Here is a 12,038-nt window from a genome sequence, read left to right as displayed (position 1 = left end):
ATTTATGTGTTAAACCTAGAAGATTCAGGCTATCTGTGCTTTTATCAATGACAATAAATCTGTTTTTTGACATACAAGTCTGAGGACCAGAAGTTGCCTGGGGTAACTTGAGATTTGCACAGGTCGCTGGAACTCCTGCCCCCAGACCCCACACTAATTGGCTTCCATGTCTCTTTCCCTGTGTACCCTTTCTCTGTGTGCTTCTAGCACAGGCAGTGGCATGGGGTGGCATGTGCTACCCCTGGTATTTGATTGGCCACCACAGGTGCCACTCCATTATCCTAAACTATTATCATTATGTGTGTGTGCCCTCATAATTCATGCCACTGCATAAATCCCAGTCAAAAGAGTCTGGACACGCCACTGAGCACAGGAAACCTTAGCTGCAAGCAGGAGTCACATACATCACACTTGGTCTGAACCTGTGCCGGGGTTGCCTCATGCACTGGGACTCCCCGAAAGAGTCTGACTCTTAGATGCGAACACCTAGATACACACAGCTTCCTTATCGATATGTGTTTTCTCCACTTGATTTCTTCTTTTTCACCAGATATGCCTCTGTTTTGTTCCTCGTTATCATCCGAATCAATTTCAACAATCAATGTTGTGATTATCGTTCTTAGCACTCCATTTTAGAATGTATTAAGAATGTCGATCCTAGCTTCATAGCAGCTGATCCCATTGTTCTCCCAATTGTCAAACGTTTCCTGATTCTTCGCCACATCTTCTGTACATATAAAGGAGAAGTGGGGATACGTATACCACTTGGCCCAACCTCTCTTAATTACTTGGGTTTTGGTAAAAGTATTTGACACCTGTGCAATGCTGTCTTCAGAACTGACGTTTATTCTTAACTCCTGTAGGATTGAGGTCAGGCAAGCTTGGGGAACAATGTGAAGCGGTGGTGCGCTTTCCTCGACTCTTCCAGAAGTATCCATTTCCCATCCTTATCAACTCTGCATTTCTGAAGCTGGCTGATGTTTTTAGAGTTGGGTGAGATTTCTAGTGCAGTTTTTGCTTTAGATATTTGTAGCCATGAAAGAATGTACCTACCTGATTACCAAATGCGTGTTGTATTTTGTGAATCATTGCTATTATCTGTAGATTCAGACTCATCGACAATGATAGTTGGGGGCGTGACTTAACAGCCATGGAATAGGCTGTTCTACCCGTGTGCTCCTGCATATCCGAAATTGATCCTGACGCACACGAAGAACCAAGACGAAAGGACAAGTGGGTGTGAGATACTGGTGTGCGTAGTACACTGTGGCATTAGTGCGGGAGATGCGGAGGAAGCGCGTTCTCACCCCCAGTAGTTAGTTTAGTTGGGATATCCCCCCCTGCTGTGTTCCAGGGAAGGACTAGATGCGGGTTAGCCTGAGATCCAGGGATGGAGCTGGGCATCAGTTGGGGATGGGTGGGGGGGGGGGGTAGTCGGGGTGTTTGAAGGGGTGTTAATAGTTGGGGAGCGAGCTTACACCTATACACACCACTGCGCATGGAGCGGAAGACAAGGGAGGACAGGGGCGGAACAGGGTATGGATAAGATGGGGGACCTCAAGATAGCGACCTGGAATGTCAGGGGGCTCAATAATTATTTGAAGAGGAATAAGGTCATGATGTATTTGAAGAGACAGAGAATTGACATTGCTTTATCACAGGAAACTCACCTGACAAAATAAAAACAGGAAGTGGTGGGGAGGAAATGGAGAGAGGGACTACCATTGGAGCAACATATTTGTCGTACGACAGAGGGGTTTTTATTACGTGGATAGCACCACATGTCCCTTTTAAGCTGTTACAGTCTACCATAGAGCCGGATGGGAGGATGGTGCTAATAAGAGGATTAGTGGAAAATGGAGAGCTGAGTATTATCAACATGTATACCCCGAACCAAGATGCTACAGGCTATTTCAGAACTTTATACAACAAGATCAGCCCATATATTGGGGGGGGGGGGGCAGTCATCTGGGGAGGGGACTTCAATTGCACGTTAGATCCCAGGGTTGATAGATCAGATGGTAAGATGGAAAAGCCTACCCCAGCAGCTAAAGCCCTGAGGACCCTATTGAATGATTTTCGTCTAGTGGACGTATGGAGGATGCACCACCCACAGGATAAGCACTATTCTTACTATTCGGCCCTGCAAAACCTGCACACGCGGTTAGACTATATATTTGCTGCACCGGAATTGATGGGGGGGGAACTAGTGCGGTCGTAATACAAAGCGAGTGTCCTCTCAGACCACTCGCCGCTGATTATAGCATGGCAATACTCGCCACCCAGAGCACGGATCCCGACATGGAGACTTAAGGACGAAGCTTTAAAAGATACAGTGTTCAGGGAGGACCTGAAGAAAGAAATAGTGGAATACTTCGAACATAACACTGGGAGCGTAGAATCGGCTGGCACATTATGGGAGGTATTTAAGGTATTGGTGAGGGGAGCAGCAATATCTAAATCGAAAGGATTTAGATATTGCCGCTGTAATAATGCATGAGTTACACGAAGCAGAAAAGAAATTAGAGACAATAATGCGTAAGGGTGGGCATTCCCCTGAGGAGGCTGGAACCATAAGACAATTACAACAGGATTGTAGGGAGTACTGGGAGAGATTATACAACCTGAACTATAAAAAAAATATGTGGAAAGGCAGCACAAGGGGGGAAATAAGCTGGGCAGGCTGTTAGCCTGGTTATATAAGAGTGAGACACCCAGACAAACAATTAGAGCAGTACGGGGGATGAATGGACAAATACAGGATACCCAAGAAGGAGTGAACAAAGGCTTTTTAGAGTTCTACCAGCAACTGTATAGGGATGTTGAAGAGGGTGAAGGGATTGATCTGATGGAAACATTGAAGGATATTGGCCTTCCCAAACTGGGGCCGGCAGAGAGGGGGAACTTGGAGGTCTCAATTACGTTAGAGGAATTCGAAGCAGTGATCAAGCTTTTACCTACTAGTAAAGCTGCAGGGTCGGATGGACTCCCTAGCGAGTTCTACAAAACATACAAGGCGGAGTTGCCCCCTCCGCTACTAGCAATGTTAAATGAAACGTTGGATAGGGGGACGCTGCCGGAATCTCTGAGAGAGGCAATTATTACCCCGCTTCTTAAACCTAATAAACCATGCATGGACTGCGGGTCATATAGACCGCTATCCATCCTTAATCAAGATAGCAAGATACTCACGGCAGTGCTGGCGAATGGACTGAGACCGGTTATCAATAAACGTATACATGCCGATAAGTGCAGAATCATATCCGACAATCTTAGAAGGCTCCATCATGTCATAGAACAAACGGAAAAGGACCCCCAGGAGGTTGCAATAGTTTCTTTAGATGCAGTGAAGGCCTTCGACTCTGTCAAATGGCCTTGGCTGATGGCAGCCTTGAAGGAATATGGGGTTGGGCCCACGTACTTGAGGTGGGTCCAACTGCTGTACAGTACAGTACAGTACAGTACAGCACTGGTTTGAGTTGGGACGGGAGAGACCATCTCAGACCGATGGCAACTCAGTCGGGGTACTAGACAGGGATGCCTGTGGTCCCCGATGCTGTTTATTTTAGCACTGGAACTCCAGGCAATATATTTAAGGAAACAATATGGAGAGGTGGGGATCAGCACGAAGGGAGGGCAACACCTGATATCAATGTATGCTGATATGCTGTTGTATTTGAGATATCCCGAGGAGAACCTACAATATATTCTGGAAGTAATGGGGCGATACGTGGTGCTGTCTGGCATAACAGTGAAACCCAAGAAATCATGTATATTTCCCCTGGGTAGACCACGAGACGAACTGCCGGTATTACAAATACAATGGGAGACTGGGACCTTTTAAATACCTGGGGATTTATGTATATCACACTGTCGAGGCCGAATACAAACAAAACACAGAGAAGGTGGTGCCTAATATTGAAAACAGTATGAGGTTCTGGGCCAAGCTCCCTTTGACCATGATGGGGAGAGTGGCATTGTTAAAGATGGTGGTGCTGCCTAGGTTGCTACACTTCTTTGTGAATATACCCTATATGATACCCAACCGATTCTTTGTTAAACTCCCAGGTATATGCAAAGGGTTCATATGGCACAACACTAGAAACAGAATAGCACGATGGAAACTGCAAAACACGTATGACCAAGTGGGCATTAAATTGCGCAACTTCGAGATTTACTATATGACCAGCCAACTACAATATGTGGCTAGGTGGTTATCGGAAGACACCACTTCAGACTCCAGATTGTTGAGAGCTGAGTGTGTCCCTTTTTTCCTAAAAGAGTGGATATGGTTGCCGAAACCACAGCAAGATGGGGGGACAAGAATGTTAGATTTGGGATGGAAGATTTAGCGAAGGGCTTGTCGGGTCATGGAGAACCCGATCCCGTGTTCTCCACAAATGCTGCTAGTGGCATTGAAAGGAGTGGACGAGCAATTGAGGAAGATAGTCTGGAGGCATTGGGGAACCGATTGGTATAACAACGCTGGGGGATGTGTGGCAAGATGGAAAGGCAGTGCTGTTTGATACACTGGTGGAAGACACCGGTCTACACCGGGGACAGTATATCACCTATACTAGGTTGGTGCGGAAGATAAGAGATACTTGGTCAGAAATGGTGCTAGAGGGTCAGCCCGACACAGTCATAGAAACATTTTATGATGTATCAGACGGAGGCCATGAGGTCTCCCGAATTTACGAATTGCTGATGTCAAGGGTGGGAAAGGAGGTGCTCCAGTTGAGATGGGACTGGGGAGAGGAAGCCGGGGAATCTATGAGTGATTGGTTGTGTTAGAGAGTTCAGGGATACCACAAAAAAAGTGTCCAGGAACGCAAGGTTGCAACAAATCCAGTTATATGTTACCCCTAGAGCATATACAACCTTCAGAAATGGGTGGATGTGGAAACGGTGGTGTGGAGCGAAGCAGGTAATAGAGGGTGGATGAGAAAGCAGAGATATTGATAACACTTAGTAGCTACACTGTCTGGGTCTGCCCAGACCTGTCTAGAAGACAATGATTCCTCGGGGGGAGTGGAGGGGAGAGTACCCCCAGATAGGGTGGCGGAAGGTGGTGAGGTGGAGTAGGCTCGAGATAGGGGGGGTAACGGGAGGCGGTGGACATATCAATAAACTGTACATAATACCTGAAAGCTATGATTGTTGTTCACTGTCTGGTTTCTTTTGGTTGTTTTTGTTTGTTAAAATGAATAAAAATTGTTTAAAAAAAAAATAAAAAACAATCATATTTGCTTTATACAGTATAGTGTTTATTTATATTGTAGCCCCATTTTTGGATTATCAGTCTGCTTGGCGTTACTTTGATAAAGGGGGAAGCAGTATGGCATGCTATATGAGGGATCAAGAAATGAACCATCATTCTTTTGTTATTTTTTATATTTAATTTGAAGCCATGGTTAACAAGTATACATTACCTTTTCTCTTAGCAATAATTTTCTGCGGCTGTGCGTCCTTAAAGTCACCCAGCAGAGCGAGAAGCACCTGGAGAAGATCTTGAATGTTGACGAATTTGTCAAAAGAATCTTCTCAGTAATTCACAGCAATGATCCTGTAGCCAGAGCCATCACCCTGAGGTAGGTGCAGCAGGAGTGCTTTTGTTCCAGCCTGTTTGTCTTTACATAGATTATCTCTACTTATGACCAAAAAATAATACCATGCATTTTATTTCTGTTTATTTTCTAAAGCATTTTAGTCAAATACATTTTATACTCCGGAGCCCCTCCATAATTTGCTACGTTAACCAGCTTGTGGTTACTGCCACTCGTCCTTACAGCGTTTGCCTGCAGTATTCTGGAACTCATTTGCAGCCATTGGAGACCACGAGGCCTTAGCTCGTAATTTTTCTTGCAGTTTCCACAAGAGGAAACGCTCCATGGCCAGCTCCTAACCCTGATTGGCCTGGAGGTACTTCCTATTGCCCAATAGCAAGCCGGCAGGCGTCTAAGCCGGCCCACCACCTAAGGAACACCTCCCAAGGCTTCCTCCTATTGTGAGCCTGTCAGGAGCCGGAAGTGCTGAGTGCCAGAACCCCTGCTCCTCAGTGGACTCACCTGAAAGACCCTGTACATGTCTGACCCTGTTACTAGGGTAAGCAGTCCTTAACAACGCTAATGGCCAAATCTACATTGTAACTTATGCTGTGTTGTTCACTCCGTTCAGAAGATTGCCTATATTGCTGCTTGAACAGTTTAAAAATCACTTCCTCTGCTGCCTTTGTTATTGACTTTTACACCTGTGTATTGCTGCCCTGCCTCATGGTTGTCTGACACTGCTGGGCTCTCACAGCGTTTTATGCATGTACCATACATAGGTATACAATTATGCTCTAATTGCCTTTCTGTGTATCCCCATATTGGTGCTGCGCCTCATACTGTTTGCCCCAACCTTTGCCCACACCGATACTCAGTAATACTATACTTGGCCTGTATGGTGGTAATGCGCACATCGTTGTTTAATATATTTCGAAATTTCTGGATTACTTCAATTTACACGGTGTGCTAGCTAGGCCACCTCTCCTTGTTTTGACTGAGTTACATGCCCAACATGGATGCCTCACTGTGTTCTAGCCAAAACGTATAATTGCCTGCTCTACTGCTCCTTATAGCCAACTGTTAACTGGCTAACCATGTCCTCACACTTTGTTACTCGTTTGTTAATTGCTATGCTTGCTTGCGACTGCAATGTCATGACCTAGGCGCCTAGCTGTTGCTCCTATGCCATTGGAGTAATTATTGAGTGAGTATTGATAATAATAATATTATTGTCTAGATACCTTTGCCTTACCCATTGATGCCTAACTATGCCTAGTCACCAGCTGAATGATAGGTATCCCCACTTGTATGCTGCTCAGTGAGTCTTTTTGCAATAGCCTATTTAACACTTCCTAGGTATCTCCATGAACAATATTATACCCTAATATCACTAATTGGGTAAGATGTTAATTTTAGCATTATTATTCTGTACCGTGGCTGCCACCACACACCTTGGCACCAGGAGCCAAGTATTTGCTATACAGTCCCTTTTTGCACCACTCTCTGACCACAATCGGCCCATATTGACCAAGATAGTAACTAACAATGCCCTTCGTGCATTAGAGACAGAAACTCACGCTTCTCTACCTTGTACCACAACTAATAGAAACACTAGACTCTGTGCTAGATTAACTAAACTATATGAACCATTGAGAAGATCCCTCCCACCTACTAATCTGAAAATGAATTGTAAGTCTAGTCTGAAACCTAGCCACTCTAAACAGACACTGCCTTTGGACACTTCCAACATAATTGTCACCCAATGTGTTGACATTAATATAGCCAAACCCATCTTAGTCAAAGCAGCTAGTGAGACCCTCCCCCTTAAAGGAGTGCTTCTCAATGCAAGATCGCTTGTCGCCCATGCCACTGACATAGCTGATCTCATCTCAGAAGGCAACCTAGATTTCCTTGCACTCACGGAAACATGGCTCCACAACACAGCAGGTCCCTCACTTATGTTAGCTATCCCAGATGGGTACACAATAGTTAGACAAGACCGCGATGGTGCCCATGGAGGGGGCATTGCCATTATTTCTAAAACGTGTCTCTCTCTTGGACTAGCCCCTACCCACATCTCACAATCCTGTGAAATTCTCTCTGCTAAACTCCAAATAAATAACTCACAAACTCTCACTATTCAGTTAATATATAGACTGCCTGGTCCTCTTGGTACCTTTGAGGAGGATCTGCATAACTTACTCATGAACAATCTCAAACTGTCCTCACAATTACTCCCATTAGGGGACTTTAACATAGGATTTAATGACCAAATGGACAAAAATGCCTCCGACATAGTCAACTTAATCAGTTCAATAGGACTCACTCAAAAAGTTAATAAACCAACCCATCAAAAAGGCAGAATACTGGATTGGATAGCGGACTACAACTGTTCAGTCACTATCTTACCTATCATGCCTCTTTCATGGTCAGACCATTCATTGGTGTCCTTCTACCTATCCACTACAAGACCTACTCCACTAGCTCTACAATTAGCGCCACCCTGCCTCACCAGAAATAAAAAAAGTATCTCAGCGGAGAAAGTAATCCCTGTGATACTCCCTACCCCGAACGCACTGTCTGAAAATCTTGATCCCAGCATCTTAGTGCATGAATATAATAAGATTATGCTCCCCACACTGGATAAAATCGCCCCCCTTAAACCAAGATCCAGCAAACCAATTTCCCACTTAAATAAATGGCTTAAACCTCAACTTACAGACCTTTGCATCTTGAAGAGAAAGAGTGAAACTAATTGGAGACTCTGCCCTGCTAATGAGAACAAAGCCAAATTAGTCTCACTCTCCTAGCATTATAAGAAAGAAATCTGTCGGGCTAAATGTGACTCCTATGATGAACGCATCGCCAAATCTAACTCCAGCATGAAAGAACTCTTCTCCATTCTAAAAGAACTAGAGTCCCCAATAGCTATACCTGATAGCTGTACTAAAGATAGATCTTGGTGTACAGACATCCAACAGGCGCTAGCTAACAAAATCAACATGCTCCAAAACAAAATACAGCAAAAAAAAGAAGCATTGAATTTACTGTATTCGCCCAAAAAACCTTTGCCTAGTGTATCACTAACGGCACACAATATTCTTTTCCTATTTTCAAAATTGTCAAATTTGGAAGTTGAGAAAATAATCCTGTCACTGAAACCTTCTAATTGCAAAGGCGATACTTGCCCAGCACAACTAATAAAAGATGCTGCCAGAGAACCATCCCCTTTCATCAGAGAACCATCCCCTTTCATCACTAAACTGATCAATGCCTCCTTTGCTACAGGCTCTATCCCTGCTAACCTTAAACAATCTTGGGTACTCCCTTTACTCAAGAAGCAAACACTAGGTCCCCTCATCCCCCCCTAATTACCGCCCCATTACTACGGTTCCATTCTTACTAAAAATTTTGGACAAAGCAGCATATACTCAAATTCCAAAACACCTTGGATTGCACAAACTGTTAGGTAATAGACAATCTGGTTTCCGCCCATTACATGGAAGGGAAACAGCTCTAATTGACATAAAATCCCAAATAGATGAGCTGAGAGACAGGGGAAGGACAGTACTTCTGCTCTTACTCAACCTCTCAGCCGCATTTGACCTGGATGACCACAAGGTCCTCTGCAGGCACCTTAACTCTGCCGCCCATTTCTCCCCTGAGGCTATCGGATGGATTGAATCCTTCCTGAGTGGGGGAACTATGAGAGTTTTCTCCCCTTCGGCAGCTGCTGACCCGACACCTATCCTGTGTGGTGTTCCGCAGGGCTCATGTGTCTCGCCAACTCTCTATAACATCTTCACCAAACCCTTGTTCGATGATCTGGACCATCTGGGTGTCATCTACACGAATTATGCTGATGACACTCAGATTCTCCTCCCGTTTTCTGGGGATCATAGTAAGCACTCAGACCTGGTGAGCAAGATATACCTTGTCATCCAAGCATGGATGGCCACTCATGGCCTATGTTTAAACGACGACAAGACTGAGTTAATAATCCTTGATACACAGGCTCATATCAGAAAACTAGGTAAGGAGTTTTCCTCCTTTAACATTGACGGTAATACCATCAAAGTCTCCAAGGAAGTAAAAACCCTCGGTTTCTACTTGGATTCTACATTATATTTTGACAAACAGTTAAAGTCTCTAATGTCATCCACAGCTTACACCTGTAAATTGTTAAGAGCAGGTAAGCCATTCCTCTCAGATGATAGCTGTCTGATCTTGGCTAGAGCCTTAATACTCTCTAGAATTGATTATTGTAATGCCTTATATTGTGATGCCAATAAAACTACTATCCGAAAGATCCAGATATTACAAAACCATGCCTTAAGAGCAGCCATAGGCATAAATAAGAGAACTCATATCTCCTCCATCAGACGCCAACATAAATGGCTGTCTACCAGTAACAAAATACAGCTTAAGACACTGTCTGACTCATAAAGCTCTCAACAACGCTGCCCCTAGCTACCTGACAGATAAACTTCACAGAAGAACTTCTTCTAGACCTACTAGAGCTGACAACACTAACTGCCTGGCTGAAGGGCGTGGCTAGAAGGCCATGTGAGCAGACGTGCTCTTGGAGGAGCTCCTGGTGATCCTGAACTTATCCGGAGAAAAAGTGCAGTTGCACTAGCCTTTTGAAGATAAAAACATAGGCATCAGTTTATGAACATATACGTGCTGTTGCTGATAATCTGGAGCCCATACAATCTAAGACACGCCAGATAGGGGCGAGCAACGTTCCTGGGGATGAAGATTTGTGGAAACAAAATGGTGGTCGACTAGACAAAGTAGGAGTAACACTCAGTCCAGCTGCGGCACCCCTTATGTGTATGGCCGTGAGGCAGGGTGGGTGAGGCGAACATACCCCTTTTTGGCGTGTCGCCGAAGCGCACGCTTGCTATGGTTGGCCAAACTTGCTGAGGAAGAGTTCCGGAGACTGCGCGAGGCGGACGGATGGCCGGCGCTAGAACCGCGCCCGGGCTGTAGCGGATTAAGCGGACCTCGCGGGCCGAACAGAAGAAGCGCCCCATACCTCCTGGGGCTGGTGGGGGCGAGCGGCAGACTCCGGTCCTGTGCGGTCCGCCGGGAGCTGGGGACTGCAGCGCTGATATTGCAGCGCCCGCCCACAAGCTTCCCGGCCAGTGGACTTGAGTGTTCGGTGGCGGCCCGGGGGCTGAATGTGAGGCGCCCGGGTTGCGCCGCATACTGCAGCTGTCCTCAGATTTGCTGCGATGCTGGGCCTGCATGAACAGCAGGACCCCGCGGCCCGAGCGAGAAGGCGGGCAGAGCGACCCGGCTTTATGGTTGAGAGCGCGGGGCTAAGGAGGTAGAAATCAGCTGGGGAGCGCTGAATAGATACAAAGACAAGCCGGCAAGTGACAACGGAGATGAAAGAGGAAGAGAGCGGACCCGCGGGCCTTCGCAGACGGTCTCTGGTGGGTCAGTGAGTTGGCCTGATGAAACAGTAAACTGCTGGCGCTCCCTCACTCAAGCTGCTCTGGCGTCACTATAACAGATTGTACATTCCCCCACTCCATGGTAGTGGTGAGAGCACAATAGCCAGCTGATGAGCCCATAAGGCGGTAGGCCCAGAATAAAGATATTGGCGCAGACTGACTCTCAGAGCCAGGCACCTCAAACAGCAGCAGATACCCTGCGCGCTTGAATCGGGGGAGTGTGAGTAATCAGAGGGACACGTAAGAATCGCGTGTGAAGAGCTGGTAGACTTGCTTGAGCCTGCAGCCAAGGTGACAAACAGAGCCTGGTCCGGCTGGCCCACGGTGTGAGCGCGCGCTAGCAAGATCGGAGTGAAGCTACATTAAGTGGAAGGGCACAATCCACTCCGGTAGCTACTCATCGGCTCCCAGCCACCCCTGGCGCGGCCCGCCTGGGCCCCAGCGCCAAGAGCAGGTTCATTTCGCTGGGGCTGGCGAGAGGGGAGGTTTGCCCACAATTCCCTGGCACAACACCATGTCCAGCAAACCACTAAGAACGAAGGGTAAGCAGCCCACGCTGGATGAGTACGCCAGAACACCGCCGTGCCCTGAAAGAACCAGGAGCAAGGAGAAAATCCCTGTTGGGAGCGCTGTCACCATGGGCACCAACCAGGAGTTCCTGGTGGCGATTGCAGACCTGAAAGTAGCCTGGGAGACCAAACTGGGTCTGGCCATGACTGAATTGAAAGCTACACTGGAGCTGAAAGTCGTGGCAGTGCAGGAGGAAGTGAACCTTCTCTGACAAGATGTCAGGTCGTTGGCAGAACGTACAGAGAACCTGGAAAAAGAGGTGGGGGAGTTTGTTTTGGGCGGGTGGGGAATGAGCCAAGGAGGGAATCTTAACAGACGGGAGGGAGGGTGGCGAGCGGGGGCAGGATATTGTATACATGGCGTCGGGGTGCCTTAGAGTGGTTACCTGGAATGTTAGGGGCCTCAATAGTTATTTGAAGCGCAATAAAGTTATGATGTACCTGAAAAGGATGAG

General features: G+C 46.5%; 1 protein-coding gene across 2 annotated transcripts in view; it reads left to right on the top strand.

Annotated features, from left to right (window-relative positions):
* Nucleotides 1-12,038, top strand: part of INTS7 (integrator complex subunit 7) — a 673,605-nt gene that overhangs the window by 58,651 nt on the left and 602,916 nt on the right. Inside the window, exons 2-3 of one of the 2 annotated variants that reach the window (XM_069608525.1) lie at nucleotides 864-993; nucleotides 5,445-5,591. In XM_069608525.1, coding sequence (XP_069464626.1) covers nucleotides 864-993; nucleotides 5,445-5,591 — 277 coding nt within the window. The remainder of the gene's footprint in view (nucleotides 1-863; nucleotides 994-5,444; nucleotides 5,592-12,038) is intronic. The other variant, XM_069608526.1, reaches the window with a different exon arrangement.

The sequence above is a fragment of the Ambystoma mexicanum genome, chromosome 4q (assembly GCF_040938575.1).
Source record: "Ambystoma mexicanum isolate Mex_15411 chromosome 4q, UKY_AmexF1_1, whole genome shotgun sequence".
Lineage (NCBI taxonomy): Eukaryota > Metazoa > Chordata > Amphibia > Caudata > Ambystomatidae > Ambystoma > Ambystoma mexicanum.
Note: the sequence above shows the minus strand (reverse complement) of the source record. Positions and strands in the feature narration are given on the sequence as shown.